The following is a 21,422-nucleotide window of genomic DNA, read 5'->3' as shown; positions in this document are numbered from 1 at the left end:
CAGAGTGGAAACAAGGCACTTCCTTGTAAGGTGCATTCCTGTAACCCCAGCACTCGGGAATCATGGGGACTGGAGGATCAGGCCTTCAAGGCTAGCGTTGCTGAAATGATGTGTTCAAAGCTATTCTGGACTACACAAGATCTTGTCTTTCAAAAGAAAAGCAAATTAAAAATAAAAATGTTATGGGGCAGGCTTGATCTCCAGCACCAAGTAAACCAAGCAAGGTAAGGTAGGCCAGTGGTCTCAGCACATGGAATGTGAGAATGAGAAATTCATGCTCACCTTCAGCTATGCAGCAAGTTCAAGGTGAGGCTGGCTGCACGAAACCCTATATCCCAAAAAGAAGTTATTGAAGGAGGAGGAGAGGATGGAGAGAGTTTGGTGAGCCACCAGGGGCATAAGTTAGGAAGAATAACTTTATTGTGTGTGTGTGTTTGCTCATGTGTTCATGAGGTTGTAAGCTACAGGTTGTTATTAGGCATCTACCTCCATCATTGTCCACGTTATTAAATCAAATCCCTTATGTGTGTACATGCATGTACCATGACACATTAGTGAAGATCAAAGGACAACCTTCCCGAGTCAGTTCTCTCTTCCACCATATGGGTTCCAGGGACTGAACTCACACAGCTGAGGCTTAGAGGCACCTTTACCTGCTGAGCCATCTCCCTGGCCCTCTAGCCTTTTTATCTAACTTACTTATTTTTAGGTATATGAGTGTTTCACTACTTGTATGTCTGTGTATTACATACATTCCTGGTACCCTTGCAGGCCAGAGGAGGGGGTTGGATTCCCTGGAAATGGATTTATGGATGGTTGTGAGCTGCCATGTAGAAGCAAGGAATTGATCCTGGTCTTCTGTAAGAGCAACAAGTGCTCTTAACTGTTAAGCCATCTTTCGAGCCCCCTTCTATCTTATTTGTTTGCGACAGGTTCACTCACTGAACCCTGGTAGCCCACAAATATCTGTAACTCCAGTTCCATGGGATCCGATGTCCCCTTCTGACCTCCGCAGGCACCAGACACACATGTGGGGCTTATTCAGGCAAAACATGCATGTACATGAAGTAAAAATAACTTAAAAATAATAACAAAATCCTAAAAAAAAGTGCTATTTTGTCTACAAGGTTGTTCAAACCAGAACTGTACACTGTGGTAACATGAAGTACTGTGGCTTTTAGATTAAAGGGTCAGGTTTGTATTCTGGAAGACCTCTGGTGGCAATACAAATAGTGACATCTGCGTTCAGCATTCCACATGTTTGAATATGTGCACTTTCAGGAGTCTATATAAAATTTAAATACAGAACAAACACACTTTGTCAAGCCACCTATTACCCACAAAATAGATGATTATTTCCGGAGTGAATTTATCCGTAGTTATCGTCACTTAATCAGCCTACCAAACAATGTCACTGCTTTTTTTTTTTCAATAGGTCTTTATTAAGACTAATTCATCTACAGAGAAAAGCGAAGGCAACAAAACTCTTCAAAACCTGTCATCTTCAGGTTAAGTTTGGGTTTCCATGTTCCCGGCACCTGTGACCAAGCCTTCTGTTACTGCAGGTATCACGACTACCTCAGCTTACTCCCCGGAACAACGCAGCTGTTGACCAGTGCCCGCCGCAAAAGAGCGCGCAAAGCGCATCCCCTAGCAACGTTTGTGGCGGTGTTGTTGGGAGTTGTAGTTTGCGTGTGCACGCGATGCCTGCGCGCAAGCTCACAGGGGCGGTAGGAACTACACTTCCCAAGAGTCATCGGAGCAGGGCCGGGCGGGGCCTGTCCAGGAGGCAGGGCTCTGGCCGCCGCGGTGGTTGTGGCGGCTCATTCGTAAATGCCGTGGCTACTCGATGGTGACTGTGTCACTGGTTGGAGTGGTCTGAACGGCTGGGTCTTCGCGGATCGGTAACTGGTGGGCGAGAGGAGCGAAAGAACCCTTCCGTCGCCCGGGTCCTGAGAGGCCAGCTCGGGCATCGGGCTGGCGAGGCGCGGAGGGCTGGGCGCCCGTCGGGCGGCGGTGGTTCCGGGGCTTGTAAGTCCGCTTTGTTCCTTCGAGGACCCTGGAGGTCGCCACTCAAGGGAGGGTGGTGGGGGTTTCTGTCTCGGGTGAGGTGGACGAGAAGCTCGGTGACTCGGGCCGGGGACGCTGTCTCGCCGAGCCGGGTGCAGTGGCGCCGCTTGCTGTAGTCTTTAGGGTCCATCCGGCCTTCTCCAAAAGCTTTGTTGCTTTCAAGGAGTTAGTAGTGTGTCAGAGGAGGCGGACCTGTCAGCCAAAAGTTTTCAGGGTCTGAATTGTCCCCTCGTATCTTCCTCCGCCTCCTGTGTGGATATTTTATGTTTTGTCCCTATCTAACTTTAAAGATGTCAAAACTTTAGATTTTTTTAAAAAAAGATTTTTAAAGACAGCTTTATCTACAGCGTTATGAGCAGATGCCATTGTACTTCAGATTTTAATGTCTGAGTCTACATAATATACTGTTCTAGACATTCTATTATTTGTGGTTTACCAAGGCCTTCGACTTAGTCATAAGAAGCAGATTTAGGGGGAACATTTGTGGCGTTCTTGAGACAAGGGCTTGCTATGTAGTCCAAGCCGGCCTCCAGCTCGAACGCTGCATTCAGGTGTGCACTCGTCACCAATGCCCGACTGCAGATCAGCATTTCTATACTTCAAAATGGCAGTGTGTGCATTTTTAGGATCATAATAATGGAATTGTTGCAAAGGTACAAAGTTATGGGGCTTAACAAAAGGTGTGTGTGTGTGCATGCACGTGTAAAGACAGTGTTAAGATGCTGTCTTAAACCAACATTACACTTTTATAGTCTAGTAGGGAAGTGGTGGTTTTCACATTAGAGTGACTGCAGTTTGTTTACTTTATAAATTTAGACTTTTCTTATTCATTTAAAGATTACTATTTTAAAATATTATTACCGTGTTTAGGATTTGTGTTGGTTTCATGCATGTTGGAGGTGAGGGTACATTTTCATGGAGTTGGCATCTTCCTTCACCTGGGGTTCCAGCACCAGGTCAGGTTATCAGGCTGGTGCCGTAAGCACTTTTCCCACTTTGAGCCCTCTCCCCACTTCTGGCTTTTTTTTTCTACGACAGTTCCTTACATTAACTCACACTGTCTTCTGGACCTTGCCTTGTAGCCATACTGCCTTCACACTGATTACCAGCTTCCTGCTTCTGTGCTGGGATCCCATGTGTGAGCCCCCAAGTCTGGATCTAAAAAAAATTCTTACTAAGGATGTTGAAATTTTACCAAGGTTGACTGAAAAATCCCCACCGTACCTTTTTAGGTAGTTTCCTAACGTAAGGAAAATTAGGATTAGTGTTCTTACAATAGATTTACAAGAAATTACCATTCTATATACTGGTTACAGACAGCCAGTTAATGTATGCTACTCCTGTTTTTAAATTGATTTTATTGAACTCTACATTTTTCTCTGCTCCCCTCCCTGCCTCTCCCCTCCCCTTCTACTCTCTCCCATAGTCCCCATGCTCCCAATTTACTCAGAACATCTTGTCTTTTTCTACTTCTCATGTAGATTAGATCCCTGTATGTCTCTCTTAGGGTCCTCATTGTTGTCTAGGTTCTCTGGGATTGTGATTTGTAGGCTGGCTTTCTTTCCTTTATGTTTAAAAAGCACGTATGAGTGAGTACATGTGATAGTTGTCTTTCTGGGTCTGGGTTACCACTCAATATGATGTTTCCTAGCTCCATCCATTTTCCTCCAAAATTCAAGATGTCGTCAGTCATTTTTTCTGCTGTGTAGTACTCCATTGTGTAAATGTACCACATTTTCCTTATCCATTAAGTGTATCACATAGTGTCTGTACTCCCTGAAGGCAGAAGCCCTTTCCCAAGAAGAACCAATCCCTGTCTTTCTCCGTGTTCTAGTTTGGTTCCTTATGCTGTGACAAAACACTGACCAACTTGGGGACGAAAGACCTTGTTTCAGCTTACAAGTTACGCCTATCATTCGGAGAAGCAGGAAAGGGGCTTGATCGAGGTAGGAACTGAAACAGAGACCATGGAAGAGTATTGCTTACTGGCTCGTGGCATAGCTTGCTTTCTTACATCACCCAGAATCACCTGCTCAGGAGTGTCATTACCCACAGTGACTGGGCCCTCCCACATCAGTTCCTAATCGAGACAGTGCCCCCAAGGACCTGCCTAGAGGCCAGTTCCTCAGGTGAGGTTCCTTTTCCCAAGTGACTCTAGTTGTGTCGAGTTGACAAACACTAACCAGCACCCTGGGTAACCACCGTTCTGATTTTTATAACTCGATTTTTTTCCCCTCACAGGTGAATTTCATGTATGTGCTCCACTATGTGTGTAGTGCCCTCACAGGTCAGGGGAGGGTGTGAAATTTCCTGGAACTGGAGTTTTGGATGGCCTTGAGTGACCAGATAGGTTCTGGAACTTGAACATCCTCTATAAGAGCAGTAAATGCTCTTAACCATTGAGCCACCTCTTCAGCCTCGTCTATATTTCTTTTCTTTTTTTTTAATATTTATTTATTTATTATGTATACAATATTCTGTCTGCATGTATGCCTGCAGGCCAGAAGAGGGCACCAGATCTCATTACAGATGGTTGTGGGCCACCATGTGGTTGCCGGGAATTGAACTCAGGACCCCTGGAAGAGCAGGCAGTGCTCTTAACCACTGAGCCATTTCTCCAGCCCATCGTCTATATTTCTTTCTGTTTTTTTCCCCTGTCTAGATTTCTTATAATACACATTGCTCTGACTATTATGATTAACAGTATATCTTGGCTAGTTTTTAGAGGTTTTTGTTTGTTTATTTATTTATTTATTTGTTATGTATACAATATTCTGTCTGTGTGTGTGTCTGCAGACCAGAAGAGGGCACCAGACCTCATTACAGATGGTTGTGAGCCACCATGTGGTTGCCGGGAATTGAACTCAGGACCTTTGGAAGAGCAGGCAATGCTCTCAACCACTGAGCCATCTCTCCAGCCCCCGAGGTTTTTGTTTTTATTTATGTGTGTGTGTGCCCTATGAATTCAAGTGCTGGCAGGTCAGAAATGGGCATCAGATTCCTTGCAGCTGGAGCTACAGGTGGAGCTCCCATGTGGCTGCAAGGAACTGAACTTGGGTTTTATGGGAGAACAGGAAGAACTCTTACCCACTGAGCCCTCTTTGCAACCCCTTGTGTGGTTTTTTGAGACAGGGTCTTACTCTGTGTGGCAGCCAGCCTGGAATTCATGATGTAAGCTAGTTTGGTCTGGAACTCATGGTAATCTACTTGCCTCAGCTTCCTAAGTGCTGGAGTTATAGATGTGGGCTACTACACTTGGCTTGTTTATTTTAGTGTGGAATACTGAATCCAGGTCTCACATGGTAAACAAACATCACAAAGCTACATCTTGAGGCAGGGTCTCATCTGTATACCAGGTTGGCCTGGACTCCCTCTGCCGTAGTCTCTTCGGTGCTGGCATAACAGGTGTGGGTTACAATATCTGGCTTACTTTCAGTTTATTGCAAATGTGATCTTGTGCCAATATAACAGTGGTACATAATGTCTAGAGGCAATATTGCTAGGTCATGGCTTTTGTGCATTTTATACCTTGGATAGAAAACTGCTTTACTTTCAAAATATGTTATATATCAAAGGAATATTTACTGAAAAAAATTCTGTTTTGTCATATTGAATATTAGCAGTCTTCAGTCTTTTCCAACCCAGTGCTTGGGGGCAAAAAAAGGTATATTGTAGCACGAATTCTAATTGTTCTTAATAATAAAAACCTGTAGTCAGCTATCAGAGAGGCAGAGCAGCCAGCTCACTAGAGTTCTTACCTCTACCAATGCTCAGACCTGTCCTCAGACTGCCTCCTTAGATGCCTCCTCAGACTGAGTGTAATGAGCTTCTGTCTCCTCCCATTTCATCACCACCTGGCTTCCTTTCTCTTTTAGATTGGAACATTCCCCTGTAACCCAGGGTGGCCTTGAACTAACAGAGATCTGTCTGCCTCAGTCTCCCTAGTTCTGCGATTAAAGGTGTGTGCCGCCACTGCCTGGCCTCTATGGCTGACTAGTAGCTTACCTCTGCACACTTTATTTGTTATAGCATAAACAATATATCACCATATTTGTGTGTGTATATGTATGTGTGAGTGCTTAAACCTATGCCCAAGGGGCCCTAGGCTCCCAGGCCACCCTTCCCTCTTTCACTCTACCTTCTGACTCTCTCATCTGCCTATGCTGTAATACCCAACTCTCTCCACTCCCTAAGCATCTGCGGGTGGGGATGGGAACATGAAGGATCGGGCTGGGGAATGGAGGGGGAGAGTACTAAAAGAGATGACTGGAAAAGGGGGCATTTCAGCATAAGGAAGAAACCTAGTGCAAGGGAAACTCCCAGGATGTTGAAATAAGGGCGGCAGGGTTGCGTTCCTGGCACCTGGCCGCCCCCACGGCTAGCTTTACCTGAAATAATTACACGGAAACTGTATTCTTTTAAACACCGCTTGGCCCATTTCTATCTAGCCTCTTCTAGGCTAGCTCTCACACCTGGACTAGCCCATTTCTAATAATCTGCTGTAGCCCACGAGCTGGCTTACCAGGAATGATCTTAACCTGCGTCTGTCTGGATGGGGAGAATCATGGCGACTCCCTGACTCAGCTTCTTTCTCCCAGCCTTCTGTTCTGTTTACTCCTCCCACCTAAGTTTTAACCTATCAAATGGGCCTAGCAGTTTCTTTATTGCTTAACCAATGAAATCAACAGATTGATATATGACCTGTCTTCAGGCTCCTGCCCTGTCTTCTCTAAGTGATGGGTATACAAGCTGTAAGGTGAAATAGACCCTTTTCTCCTTCAAGACATGGCGGTTTTTTGTTTTTGTTTTTAAATTTATTTATTATGAATACAGTGTTTCTGTGTGCATTCATGCTGCACACCAGAAGATGGCATCATATCTCATTACAGATGGTTGTAAAGCACCATGTGGTTGCTGGGAATTGAACTCAGGACCTCTGGAAGAAGAGTCACTGCTCTTAACCTTTGAGCCATTTCTCTAGCCCTGGTCATGGTGTTTATCAGAGCAATAGAAACCTTAAGACCTTGTTAACAGCTATATGTACCCAGAGCCTAACATAGAACATGAAATTAGAAAATGGTAATGGAGGAAAATCAGACATTAAAGGAAGGAGTCTATTTTCTCCGTGTAGCATAGTTCCTCATCAAGTCTGATGATTCACACAGGAAATTCCTATGACTCGAGCCAATGTAATCTTTATTGTATTGAATGAGTACAAATAATACTTTGTTGTACTGAATTTATTTTAAATGGAAAGTTCTGATTTATTTTTAACAATTTTAGCAAACAGATTTACCAAGTTCCTTCTATTTGCATGGAGCTAGGCAGTGGAGGGTATAGGCTCTTCAGGATCTCCAGTTTGGTAGAGTATGAACGAACATGCTAACAAAATGCCATTAATACCGAGATCCGTGCTAAATGTCGAGGCTAGGGTCATCTGGAATACAGACAGGACTCCAGTGGCTGAGGAGCTGTGCACATGGGGATGGGGTACCAAAGCAGGCCTGTGGAGCTGTGGGTGGTGCTTGTGTGATGACTTTTGTTTAGTTCCCCAACTGGACAAAGAAACAAGTATATACTACCTGACATTGGCTGTGCCTTCTTGATTTTATCTATCTATTTATTTATTTATTTATTTATTTATAGTAACTGAACAACTTAAAAGTGTCTAAGGTCCTATAGTTTTAAGTCAAGTGATCTAGCATGTGTGTATCTTAGAATGGCTAGAAGTGTCCTGAAGTTTCTGATCTGCTCAAATTAGATTTCTGAAGGCAAAACTCAAATCATCCAGTTTATTACTTAGTTGCTTTTTCATTAAAGTCTTTTTATTTTATGCTTACTTATATAGTGTGTGTGTTTGCATGTGTTTGTGCATGTTCGTGTATGTGTTGTGCGAGAATGCTGAGCTCAGAGGACACCTTGTAGGAGTTCTTCTCTTCTACCACGTAGGACCTGGGGATTGAACTCATGCCATCAGGCTTGGTGGCAAGTGTCTTTACTACTAAGCCAACTTGTCACTCCCCATTAAAGTCGTCTGCGTATCTAATGTTTGATTTTGAGCTGGGTTGAGGATGTGCTACTTTGGGCAGAGGATTTGTGACAGTTTATTGAACACTTGTTGGCTTTCCTTCTTACAGGTGTTCTGGATTTCCCACTGTTTTTAAAAGGGTTATTAGACGGAAATGTTCCTGATGCCAACCTCTTCAGAATTAAACAGTGGACAGGACTTCCTAACCCAGTGGATGACCAGTCCTTCTCGGGCCGGGGTCATATTAAATCGAGGATTTCCTGTTTTGGAAGCAGACGAGAAACAAGCAATTACAAATGTCTCTACCAGCTTCCCTGTTAAAGCAACCCGTTTCTCAAACAGCTTCAGCTTTAGTAGTGAAGAGGATTCATTTCATGAAGAACAGAAGTTGGAGGCTGGAGGACCTTACAAACTACACTCAGAAAGCTCTGAAGCCTGTGCAGTTTTTCCTTTAGTTAAAAAGGAACCAATAGTGTCATGTCAGGATGCTCCTGGATACGAGGAAGATAACAAAAATGACTTTATGTCTGATCTTTCAAGTGAACTCAAAGAAGTGACTAATAAAAACCCGCTTTTTAAAAAACTGGAACAGGTAGGGTTTGCCTGAGATCTCCTTTGTGTTGTTATAGGCATTGCATTATCGTTATCTTGTTTTCCCTTTACTCTGAATCCTCAAATTCCAGATTTTTGTTTTCTGTCTGATGTGTTTGATACACATATACAAAATGTAGCTGTTAAGACAAATTCCTGTTTTTAAATTGCCACTTTGTTTGGTAAACATGAAGTTGGAAATGATTGATTAAATATTAAAAAATAGTTGGTGTACCCATCACCTTCTAAGACTCGAAGGAGTTGTTTTCCCCATTTGTTATTTGAGATACTGATATGGTTTCCTTTAGGAAAAAGATTAGATTTTAGTGTTGTTATGGCAGATTTATTTATTTGGGGGGGTCTATCTTTGAATTTATTTATCAGGGACAATCTGGGAAGGGAGAATGAAGGAATTAACATAAATGGTAAGGGGTGTCATGAAGTGTAATGCTAGTTTGATTTTACATTTAAAAAGCTGAAAGAAATACAGCAAAAGAAGCAGGAACAACTGAAGAGGCAGCAGTTGGAGCAACTGCAGAGGCTCATGGAAGAACAAGAGAAGCTGCTCATCATGGTATCTGGGCAGCACATGCTTCCAGGTATGTTTTACTTATACGTGGCCATCAGTTGATACAATGAGACAAAGTTACACATGCTTCTTACCTTTTATAATTGCTTGGCAGATTATCTCTACATTGCCTGTCAGAGGTTGGGAACTCTGACTTCTTCAGGGTCAGGTAGATAAATGTGAAATGACAGTGTAATAATACTGGGATCAGAGAGGTGTTCTAGCATTCGGGGTATATGTGCCATGCTTGAGGGCATTCTCATGTATACATGGTGCTAAGGGCCGAACCCAGGGCCTCTCACATGCTCACTGAGCTACATCCCCAGCTAGACAGTGGTTTTGTGGGGGGGTGCGGGGACCTAGGAGAAGAAAAGCTAAGTTATATGTAGAGTTACTGGTGTCCAGCTCCTGACTGGTGCATGGAAACTCTTCAGGGCTACAGTGGTAAAACTGTAGAGCCCATTCTTCCTGATTGAAGAGCTGTGTGTTTCCTGGGGTAGTAGATGGCAGTGGTTTCTCGAGTGCTGAGTCTGTTAACAGGAAGCATCAGGCACTTACCAGAGAAAACAGCACTGGAATTTGACCTGGAGCAGTAACAAAAACATTCCTCAGTCATGACTGAGGACAAGCAAATTCCATATCGTCAGTGCTTATTAGTGTGCCTGGTGCAAGTAGCAGGGATAGTTTTCACTTTGTCTGTGCCTCCAGAATGCCGAGATGACAGGTCTGGACTACCAAGCTCAGTTATTCAGTGTTGGAGACTGAACCCAGGACTTTATGCTTGCTAGGCAGGTACTCTACCAATTAGGCTATATCCCCAGTATTTGTGTAAATTTTTTAAAAATAATTTAATATTTTTATTTTATGTGCATTGGTGGTTTTCTTGAATGCATGTCTATGTAAGGGTGTTGAATTTCAACTATCTAGAGTTACAGATCGTTGTTAGCTGCCGTGTGGGTCCTGGGGATTGAACTGGGGTCCTCTTGAAGAGCAGTTAGTGCTCTTAACTGCTGAGCCATCTCTCTAGTCCCAGTACTTGTATAAATTTTTATCAGAGGTGGTGGTTTGAATAGGTATGGCCCCCATAGACTCATATGTTTGAATGTTTGGTCCATAGGGAATGACACTATTAAAAGGTGTGGCCTTGTTGGAGGAAGTGTGTCACTGTTGGGATAGGCTTTGAGGTCTCATATGTTCAAACTCCGCCCGGTGTGGCATATAGTCTTCTGCTGCCTGCGGATCAAGATGTAGAACTCTCAGCTCCTTCTCCAGCACCATGTCTGTCTGCTCTGCATGCTGCCATGCTTCTCTCCATGACAGTAATGAACTAAACCTCTGAAACTATAAGCCAGCCCCAAGTAAATGTTTTTCTTTATATGAGTTGATGTGTTCAGAGCAATAGAAACCGTAAGACGGATAATAACATGTTTCACAAATTGAAAGAAGTGATTTGGAGCAGTATGTTTGCTTCTTGGCACTACCCTATAAGAGACATATTTTAGAGGTCCAGGAAGTGCCTGTTTTGTTTAGATACAGTACTGGACACTGAGAATACGGAGAAAGAGACATTGGCAATGAGTGTGCCAAATAAGTATGCCAAGTGAGAGTGGTTAAGAGGGCTGCGGTGGGGGGGGGGTAAGAAATGTGGATCTATCTATCTATCTATCTATCTATCTATCTATCTATCTATCATCTACCTACATACCTACCTACCTACCTATCAATAGATAAAGAGACAGGGACAGGGATGGGGTTTTACTATGTAACCCTGGCTGGCCTGAAACTCCATGTAGACCAGGTTGTCTTCAAACTTGCAGAACTCCCAAGTGTACCACTACACTTAGCTTATCTTAAAATAATTGAATAGTTTATAATTGCTTTGTAGAATCCATAAACAATAAAGGTACATGCCTTTATTCCCAGTACTTGGAGGCAGAGACAGGTAGATTTCTGTGAGTTCAAGGTCAGCCTGGTCTACAAAGTGAATTTCAGGCCATGCTCCAAAGCTACAGAGAAAACCTGTCTTGAACCCCTTCCCCTCCCCCCACAAAAGATGATTCAAATAACAGGCTATGACACATTTTACTGTAAAGTACGGATGATTGAGTGACAGGAGCAGATTGCAGTTACTCATGTGAGATCCAGCCCTATACAGTTTGGAACACTTAGCTTTGACACAATGGGATTCTGAATTTCTTAATTTAATTTTCAATTTTTAAAAATTTTTATTTTGGTACTGGAGGTTAGACCTAGAGCCATATACCTGCAAAGCACACACTCTACTATTGAGCAACATAGGGATTTGTTTTCAGACTTTGAGGTCTCAAGACCCAAAATCTATCTCCCTCCCTCCCTGTCTTTTTTGTGGCAAGGTCTACTTTGCTTCCTTGTCGATTTTTCATTAAAGAGTTTCATTATGGCATTTCATACACTTATATTCATTGTAGTGTGGTCATAGTGTCACTCCACACTTTTTTTACAATAAATTTTTTATGATTTATTTAACTTTATTTTATGTGCATTGGTGTGAAGGTGTCAGATCCCCTTGTAAAACTTTAAGACAATTCTGAAGCCATTTCTGACAATTCTGAACCCTCTCAGCCTCCATGCCTTAGTGCTTACCCTCCTCCCCTGGGAACCAAGGACCTAACAGAAATTGGGGCAAGATAACCTTTAAGATGTCGACTCAGTTCCTGAACAATTACCCATATACATATGTTTTGATTTAGTCCCTTGGGAAACGGGGTCAAAATGACCTCTTCCCTCATCTGATCTGGCCATAGCTCTCCAGCCAATTACTGGCCCTTTCGAATAAGCCAATCGTAATAGTCAAAGAACAACCTCCCTTGCTTCTGTGGCCTTCTCCTTTAAAAGTAGCCTGTACCAGCTATTGGCGGTCTCTCGGCTTCCCAAATACTGAGGGACCCTGTCATGACAGAATTAATAAAATCCTCATGCTTTTGCATCAGCTATGGTGTGAGAGGTGGTCTCTGGGGGCGACTCCTCCTCGGTGTTTGGACTCTAGGGTCCAGCATCCTGGAACTGGATTTGCAGACAGTTGTGAGCTGCCATGTAGGTGCTGGGATGGTTTTCTTTGCTTTATGTTTAATAACCACTTATGAGTGAGTACATGTGATAATTGTCTTTCTGGGTTTGGGTTACCTCACTCAAAATAATGTTTTCTAGCTCCATCCATTTTCCTACAAAATTCAAGATGTCATTTTTTTTTCTGCTGTGTAGTACTCCATTGTGTAAATGTACCACATTTTCCTTATCCATTCTGTGGTCGGGGGGTATTTAGGTTGTTTCCAGGTTCTGCTATGACAAACAATGCTGCTATGAACAGAGTTGAGCACATGTCCTTGTGGTACTCTACATCTTTTTTAAATGAAAAGAAGTCAGCTGATTCTCATCTACTTCTACAACGGGTCTCTCGAATGATACTGTTTTAGTAAAGTGTTTGAAAAAAAAAAGTCCACCTTTTATGTGGCTAGGTTATTAGGGGAAAAGGGTACTTTAATGTCTTTTACAGATAACTGTGAAGGAAATGTTTTTTTCTTAGTAGTTGTTTCCTGCATGGAATTTAAAACCATATCAATGAACTTTCTTCATTTTAAATAAATTGACTATCTAGACATTTTGAATAGATTGTTTTTAATATATGATTTAAAGTGTTGCTTATCCAGAAAATAGTGATTTATTGAATTACATAGGTCTTCAGAATATTGACAGATAGCACAGTACAAAAAGTGCACTTTTGACCAGGTTTACAGTATTATTAGAGTCAGTTCCCTGCCGGGGAGCAGGCTGGAAATGCAGTAAGAAACAGCTAGTCCCTCACAGTCATTCTACTATGGCAGCAGCGGTCACATTTTGCCTGGCAGTTCAGTATTTAGCATGGGGACCCAGCACTGGGTAGGGCAAGTGCTGACTTTGCTCCCTCAGCATCCTGCGTAGCATCTTTGGGCACCAAGGAGCTTGGCTGCAGCATTTCTGGGTAAAATGTTACTATAAACTGTGATGCCCAGAGGTAGTAAACACTGTGCTAACACAACACTGCTGTCCTTCTTTGAACTAAGAGTTCGACAGTTTTCTAGTTTGCCATTGCTTTACCGATAGATAATTTATGAAAATAGTTTTCACTTGGTAGTTTCCTCAGAGGGTCTTGAAGATTTTTTGGGATATATAGATCATACTTTGAAAATGGCTACCTGGGATATTTTTATCAAAGAACTTTTTAGATTCAGACATTTAGATGTCTGCCACTCAAAAATATTTAGATGCTGGGGTGTGTGGGGGGAGGGATAACGAGAAGCTGAAGCTGACATTCTATGGGGTACTGACTTTCTCATTTTAGATGTGGGCTGGGGATGAAGTGGATGCATAATAGGCAGCAATGATTACTTTGTTTTTTGAGACAGGGATATATTCCTGGATGACCTTAAACTCCATATATAGCTGGGGATGACTTTGAATTTCTGATCCTTCTGTCTCATCTTGTGTGCTGGGTTATAGGAATGCACCAACATGTCTGGTTTTATGCAGTGCTGGGATCAAACACAGACTCAATTCATGCTGGGCAAGCACTCTGCCAACTGAACTGCATCCCAGCAGCAGTGACTTTTATTAAACCCTTCTCCACGTGTCTTTATCCCAGGTTTAGGTGAACAGGGCAAGCAACAGGCTTTCAGGGGCTGGTAGAGCAGAGAGAGCATGTGGTATGCCTTCCATCCTCTGAGAAGTGATGTCTAGAGGCATATGTCTGGCTGAGACTTAAACAAAATCGACAAAAGTAACATACATTTAGAAACTAAAAAGTAGGTTAATAATTTCTTTACCCAACAATACCAAAATTTTAGGGTTGATTTGAAGGAGGTGATTAGTCACCTCATAGCAATTGATGGAGCCCCAATCGTTTGTACCACTGCACTGTTTTGCTCCTGTGCCTGCCTGTCCCTGGACAGAGCTGACAGCTGCCATGGGGTAGTGCCTTCCGAGGCAGGAGTACTGCAGCTGTGCCATCTTCACTCTAGAAAATCTAGTAGAAATATCCTCTAACCTTCAAGTATGTTTACCTTGAGTAGAAATTTGGTAGTTTTGTTAAACAATGTACTAATGAGGAGAAAATACTTTCATTATTTTGGAAACTATTTTGTGGGGTGAGGGATCACTCCTGTGTAAAAGTCAAAGTCTTGTAGGATGTCTCAGCTGTCATTGTTTCCATCTGTAAGGTACGCTGCTGCCTGATGACCAGAGCCAGACACACAGAACTCCAGGAAGTTTAGCCACTCCCCTTCTGCCATCAGAAAGCTACAGAAATCCAGCTCAAGAAAACCCGCATGCTTCCAACATTTTATCCGATGAACAAAGCAATTTCTCTAGAACTACTCATCAAGATTCTGTTTTAACTTTAAAAAATGCTTCTGATTTGTTTTATGAATCACAATATCCAGAAACACATGTGAAAAGAAAGGATTTAAAGGAAGAAAACCATAACCATCCTTCAGGTGAGTCAGATAACTGTTATCAAGTTGTCCTATGACAAAGGGTCATCCATTCTGTATCTTTCTTCCATCCTCTGTCACTTTAATTGTAAGGTCCCACTTTTTAATTGTAATGGCCACTGACCCTGAGCTGGGCCAGACTTTGACATTTTAAGTCAGCTGTGATATCCATGCCTGCTCCATACGTCACAGGTAGCATGGGGTCTTCAAAGAGGGAGGCAGCGAGTTCTGCATGGATTATATTTTAGAGAGCTTAGAGAGAGTTTGGGGTTGATTAAAAACTCCTTGTGAAAGCTTTGGTAGGTGAGAACTGATGACCTGCAGGTCAGCTGTGACACGTGAGAAGCAGGTTTGTGATGGGCACTGCTCCTCACAATACTTAGGTTGTCTCGCTGTACTTCTGTGTTCCCAGCAGCGAGACACATTCCTGCCAGAGAATTGGACTTACTCTTCGATGGTAACAAAGCCCTGGAGCTCATTTGGCTTTTCTGATGAATTTTCCCTACCTTCTGTCTTCTGTGTGTGTATGTGTGTATGTGAGAGGCAGACAGATAGACAGAGACGGGGGAGGAGGCAGGCAGGCTGAGAATAGCTTTACGCATCCTAGGTAAGTACATTATACTATACTCCTCTAGCTAATCTCTTTTTTCTTTTTCCATTTTACTCTACATGCATGTATGTATGCATGCATGTATGTGTGTGCATTTGCATACAGAGGCCCAAGGGTGATTTTGGGAATCATTGTCAATCACTCTTCCATCTTAATCATGATGGCAGAGTCTCAGTCAAACTCAGATTCTCCAGTATGGCCAGTCCTGCTCTGGGGAACACCTGTCTTTGCCTTTGGAGGCTGGAATTATTAGGCATGTCACTATGCCCACGCAGCACGTAGGGGGGCTCCGGAGAGCCAGACTCCAGTCCTCCTGCTAGCATGGCCAGAGGGTTTTTGTTTTGTTTTGTTTTGTTTTGATTTTGGGGACAGTATTTCTCTGTGTAGCCCTGGCTGTCCTGGAATTTGCTTTGTTAGACCAGGCTGGCTTCAGACTCAGAGAGATCCACTTGCCTCTGCCTCCTGAGTGCTGGGATTAAAGGTGTGTGCCACACTCATTTCCTCAGTCAAGCAATAAAAAAAAATAACAACCATGCTTCTTGTCCCATGGGAGTAGGAGGGCCTTCTGTATTTGTGTTGCTTTCATTGGTTGAATAAAGAAACTGCCTTGGTCTTTTGATAGGGCAGGAACTTAGATAGGCAGGGACGACAGAACAGAATTCTGGGAGGAAGAAAGTAGAGACAGGCAGATGCCATGGTTTTCCTGCCCAAGACGGATGCTGGTTAGACTCATGGCTGTAAGCCACAGTCAAGTGACGATACACATTAATGGAGATGGGTTAAACTAATATGTGAGAGTTAGCCAATAAGAGGCTAGAGATAATGGGCCAGGCAGTGTTTAAATGAATACAATTTCTGTGTGGTTATTTTGGGGGTTTAGCTAGCCGGGTGGCAGGACACAGCCCGCTTCTCCTTACAGTATCCCATTTTCTTTTTTTCTTTCTTTTCTTTTCTTTTTTTTTTTGGATTTTCGAGACAGGGTTTCTCTGTAGCTTTTTGGTTCCTGTCCTGGAACTAGTTCTTCTAGCTCAGGCTGGCCTCAAACTCACAGAGATCCACCTGCCTCTGCCTCCTGAGTGCTGGGATTAAAGGCATGCGCCACCACCGCCTGGCTTTTTTCTTTTCTTTTTACTTTTTTGCAATTATGAATATTATATAATACTTTTTTTTTCTATTCGCCATGGAAAAATTTGGTATGTTCTATAATCATCATTATTAGAATAACTATCAGATAATATATCTATTTAATACATTTTGTGGAGATAAAGTTATTTTCAACATTTCAAAAATTTAATGTGTTTTTATGATTTTTTGGTAATTTATGTTACAAAAAGAACACAGCATAATAAAAAGTGTCTCTATGTAGCATTTAGAATTAATTCTCTTTTGCCTAATACTTTCTTTCGTAACCTAGAGTTACTCATTGATATGGAAAATTACATGCCCTTTCCTTTTGTTTTTTTGTTTTGTTTTTTGTTTTTTTGAGACAGGACTTTTCTGTAGCCCGGGCTGTCTTAGAACTCACTCTGTAAGCCAGGCTGGCCTTAGACTCAGAGATCTTCCTGCCTCTGTCTCCCAAGTGCTGGATTTAAAGGTGTGTGCCACTACCACCCAGTAAACATCCCTACTTTTTAAAACACAACTTCTTGAAGAATGTTAGGTATCTTAATTGTTTTATATTTTTTCTTTATCTAATTTTTTAAAAAAACCTTGAATTTTCTAAAATTTTTGGAATACATTTTTTTCTTTTGTTTTTTGAGATAGGGTCTTGCTATATAACCTGGCTGACCTGAGTTTATGGCAGTCCTCCTGTCTCTGCCTCCCAGGTGCTGGGATTACAGGTGTGTGTCACCCCACTTGGCTGTATTCTTCTTTTATATGTGCTGTCTTTTGTTTTTGTACTGCTGGGGATCAACCTTAGGTATACAGGCAAGTGTTCTACACTGAGCTAAATCCAAGGCCCTAGTATTATGTAGTACCTTGTGATTGTCTGATGTCTAAAACTTTATTCTGCATTTTTTGAACTAAATTGTTCCTAATTTTTATTCTAGGAGAAGGTGTTTTGCCATGCTGGGAAAAAAGGATGGGGAAGAGTGAGGAAGGAAAGAATGTGAACTTAGGAAAAAGTGGAGATTCCTCAGAAGTGGTTAATATTGAAGAAAGGTATGACTCATATTCAAAGTAATAAGAAATGAAGCCATTTGGTATTTTTTCATTATTGAGCACTATGTTCAAAAGATCTATGCTTTTCTTATTTTCACTTGGATATGCTTCCATGAACAAAGTTGATGACATAAGCTGTTGCATCTGTCAATCAAGAGACCCTGGTTGGGAAATAGGACAGTTCAAGTCGCCATGTACTGGACGAACTTAAAAACAAACAAAACAAACCCTTCTGCTGGGCATTATGGCTCAAAGCCTATAATCTTAGGCACTGAGGCTACACAGCAAAATCTGAAGACAGCTAGGAATATACAGTGTGACCTTGACTGCCCCCTCCCATTAAAAAAAATATATCTTAAATGCAGTTGTGGAGAAAAGGAAAACCAGATGTTGAAATTTCACATTTGATGTAGTTATAAATTAAAATTGTATAATTAGTTTAAGTTAGAGAACAAAAACATTATTTCAAATAAAAGTATCTTTTAAATAGACCCTTTGAAAAATACCTTTAAATTTCTTATATATATTATAGACCAAATAACTTTTGATTATGGCACTACTTACAATATTAAGGACCTTCCTTAATTTAAAAATATATACCTAATATATCAGTTATTTTATATTGTATATATAAAATGTCTAAGGTTAAATAGTGAATATGCTACTTTATACAGCGAATGTTTGTGGTCAGTGGATGGAGTTCAGAGGGGTTCTGAACTCCCCCCAAGTCCTGTTCAAAGTTACGCATTTCTGTAATTTGGGGTTTAGAGAAGGTTGTAAATTTCATTAGATTTTCAAAGGACAAGGTAAATAGAAGTCTTTTGTGTATTTTGCTTAAATTTTATTTTCTTTATACTCTCTCTCTCTCTCTCTCTCTCTCTCTCTCTCTGTGTGTGTGTGTGTGTGTGTGTGTGCGCGCACGCTTACGAGCACATAGGAAGCACATGTCTGCCACAGTACATGTGTGGAGGATAAGGTTGGGAGTCAGTTTTCTACTTCCACTGTAGATTCTGGGGATCGAACTCGGGTCATAGAATTGCTCAGCAGGCACTTCTACCTGTTGCCATCTTGCCAACCCTGTGTTGTTTGGGACAGAGTCTCACTGTGCAGCTCTGACTGGCCCTACATTTGCTGAGATGACAGGTGTGTACCACTGTGTACATCTTAAAGGAAGTCCTTGATGTGCTTAAAAAGCTGGTCTTACAGACCAGACAGTGGTGACACACACCTTTAATCCCAGTAGCTGCACTAGTTTGCCATAGAAACCAGGCGGTGGTGGTGCACACCTTTAATCCCAGTCCTAGAGAGGAATATAAAACGGGAGGAGACAGCTCTCACACACACAGCCTCATTCTGAGATTCCTGGAGGCAGGATCACCATTTCAGACAAAGGTAGAGGTAAGAAGTGGCTGGCTGTTTTGCTTTTCTGACCTTCAGGTTGCACCAGTATCTGTCTCTGTGTTTGTGTCGTGCTACAGAGTATAAACTGCTCCCATTGTAAGCTGAGTGTCATGCCATTTGTCTTATGACCAGGCCCATCAAAGCTGCCCTTAGAGAACAGAGACAGACGTTCGAGGACTACTTAGAAGAGCAGATTCGACTGGAGGAGCAAGAACTGAAACGGAAGCGGCTGCAGGTGAGTAGTGCTGTTTCCATGAAGTGGTGCTGGTTCTCCAGTGGCGACTGGCTCTGGGAATGACTGAGATCACTCGTGTACGCACATTCACTGGATTTTGTCTTTTTACTTTAGGAAGCGGAAGGACCATTGCTAACGAAAGCAAAACCCAAGCAACCATTTTTAAAACGAGGCGAAGGTTTAGCCAGGTTTACTAATGCTAAATCTAAGTTTCAAAAAGGAAAAGAGAGTAAACCAGTGAATAACCAGAGCCCACCGGAGGAGCGGTCAGTATGTAAAGGAGATAGACAACACTTGTCGAGGAAAACTGCTCTTATAAATAAAGACCTGTGTGCAGAGACTCCCACTGTTAAAAAGGACAGGAAAGCCAGAACCAAGGCTGGTTCTGCCCCACTCAGTCAGAAATCCAAAGTGACCAAGATCAACATGAGGGAAAGTCTCTCTCCACCAGGACCGAAAGGACAGACGGGGAAGAAATGTGATGGACAACTTAGACACCAGATCAAATCAGAAAGAAATGTACAAGCTAATAATAAGGAAAATGTACCTGCATGTATGAAGTCCTGTGATGCTGGCTGCAAGACACAGGGGAGAGAGAGACTTCCTCTTTCCACAGGGCTAGTTGACGGTGTGACTTCTAAGAGCCTGAGAAATGAGACAGGGAAAGACACAGAATCGTCCCTCGACATTTCTCTTCAGAAAAAGTTAGAGAATTGGGAACGAGAAAAAGAAAAGGAAAACCTAGAATTAGATGAATTTTTATTTTTGGAACGGGCTGCTGATGAAATATCATTTTCTAGTAATTCCTCATTTGTATTGAAAATCTTAGAACGGGATCAGCAGCTCTACAGAGATCACAGGATGTCTTCTACTCCTGTCAAAGCTGTGCGGCAGGAGAACGCGCATCAGATGGATCCCAGTGGGCAGAGGAACAGCAGTGATAATGTTGCCTGTGAGAGGAAGAGTGAGGCCATACTCCTGCCACTGGAGCCAGGGTCCTCAGCTGATGGCTCGAGGGAACCGTCCTGGGAAGTTAGTAAGAAAGCCTTCCAAACCAGCCCTCGTGGAAGTCAGCGTTGCTGGGGTGCAAGTGACGACGATGCTGCCAACAGTGAGAGCAGCACCGACTCTGAGGAGCAGCCTGATGTTACCATAAAACCGTCCCCCGAGGCTGGGGACAGGGTCTTCAGCAACAAAGAGGACAGCCCACAAGTCTGCAGTGCTAAAGGACCTTTTAGGGACACTGGGACTCAAGAAGGTAAATGGAGAGATGCTGATCTGGACCTGTCTGAGAAAGAGTATAGCAGTGACGAGTCCGTCATAGTCGAAAGCCTGAAAAATAAAGTATCTGAGCCATCAAGATTCCCCTCATCTCAAGATGTGAGTAAAATTGACTTTGATGATGAAAGATCTTGGACAGACCTTGAGGAGAACTCATGTAAACATAATGTTATTCTCAGAGATGAAGCCATATATGATACACCCCAGACACAGTACCCCAGTAAGAGTGAAGTATGTGTTCTGGACAAAACAATCAAAAGGAAGGTTGCGCCAGTCAAGAAGGGAGAGGACTTCAGCAAGTCTGACAGGAGCAGAAGCCCCCCTCCTCCATCTGACTTGATGGTGAAATTCTTCCCTTCTCTGAAACCAAAACCCAAAATAGATTCACACTTGGAAAATGAACCCAAGTTAAACATGAGTCAAGACCAACCACCAGGTAAGTCAAGGCATGAGAAAATGTTACAGGCACGGGCCATTGCACTGTAGTTTGTCTTTTTATGTCCATATCATTTTCATGCAGCTTATCTTTGGCACAGTCAAGTTGCCAGTACCACTACCCTTGTCCTTTGGGGCCATAAAGGGTTATTTAAATGTAGACATTGCAATTCCGCAACAGTGGATTTGATACCCTAATCTTGGAACTAAGTGACTTTGTGAGTTGCATGGATGTACACGGAACAGAAGGGTGATGTTTCAGTGTGACATTGTACTGCTACTCAGAATGGAGTGTAGCTTAAAAATAATCTCAGAAGTTGTCCATCAAATATTTGTGGCTTGGAGTTGGCTGCTAGGAACTGAAACTGAGAAATTCTAAATTGTTGATAAGGTGCAGTGTGCCTGTGTATGTATGAGAGTGTGCTATAAATTTACAGTTTTTCCCTTCCTTATACTTGGCCTTATCCCCTTTCATGGTGGCACAAACATTATCATGCATCCCATTTATGCATTCTGAGACAATCTATACATAGAGA

The 21,422-nt window shown here is 42.5% G+C and overlaps 1 protein-coding gene across 1 annotated transcript in view; it reads left to right on the top strand.

The window, feature by feature from the left end:
* Nucleotides 1-1,773: 1,773 nt before the first annotated feature.
* Nucleotides 1,774-21,422, top strand: part of Cpap (centrosome assembly and centriole elongation protein) — a 40,291-nt gene continuing 20,642 nt past the window's right edge. The window contains exons 1-7 of the mRNA XM_075949440.1: nt 1,774-2,031; nt 8,208-8,690; nt 9,165-9,288; nt 14,489-14,764; nt 17,423-17,534; nt 19,068-19,170; nt 19,285-20,887. Coding sequence (XP_075805555.1) covers nt 8,253-8,690; nt 9,165-9,288; nt 14,489-14,764; nt 17,423-17,534; nt 19,068-19,170; nt 19,285-20,887 — 2,656 coding nt within the window. The 5' untranslated portion in view covers nt 1,774-2,031; nt 8,208-8,252. The remainder of the gene's footprint in view (nt 2,032-8,207; nt 8,691-9,164; nt 9,289-14,488; nt 14,765-17,422; nt 17,535-19,067; nt 19,171-19,284; nt 20,888-21,422) is intronic.

This window comes from Microtus pennsylvanicus, chromosome 15 (assembly GCF_037038515.1).
Source record: "Microtus pennsylvanicus isolate mMicPen1 chromosome 15, mMicPen1.hap1, whole genome shotgun sequence".
Lineage (NCBI taxonomy): Eukaryota > Metazoa > Chordata > Mammalia > Rodentia > Cricetidae > Microtus > Microtus pennsylvanicus.
This window is presented reverse-complemented; position numbering and strand designations above follow the sequence as displayed.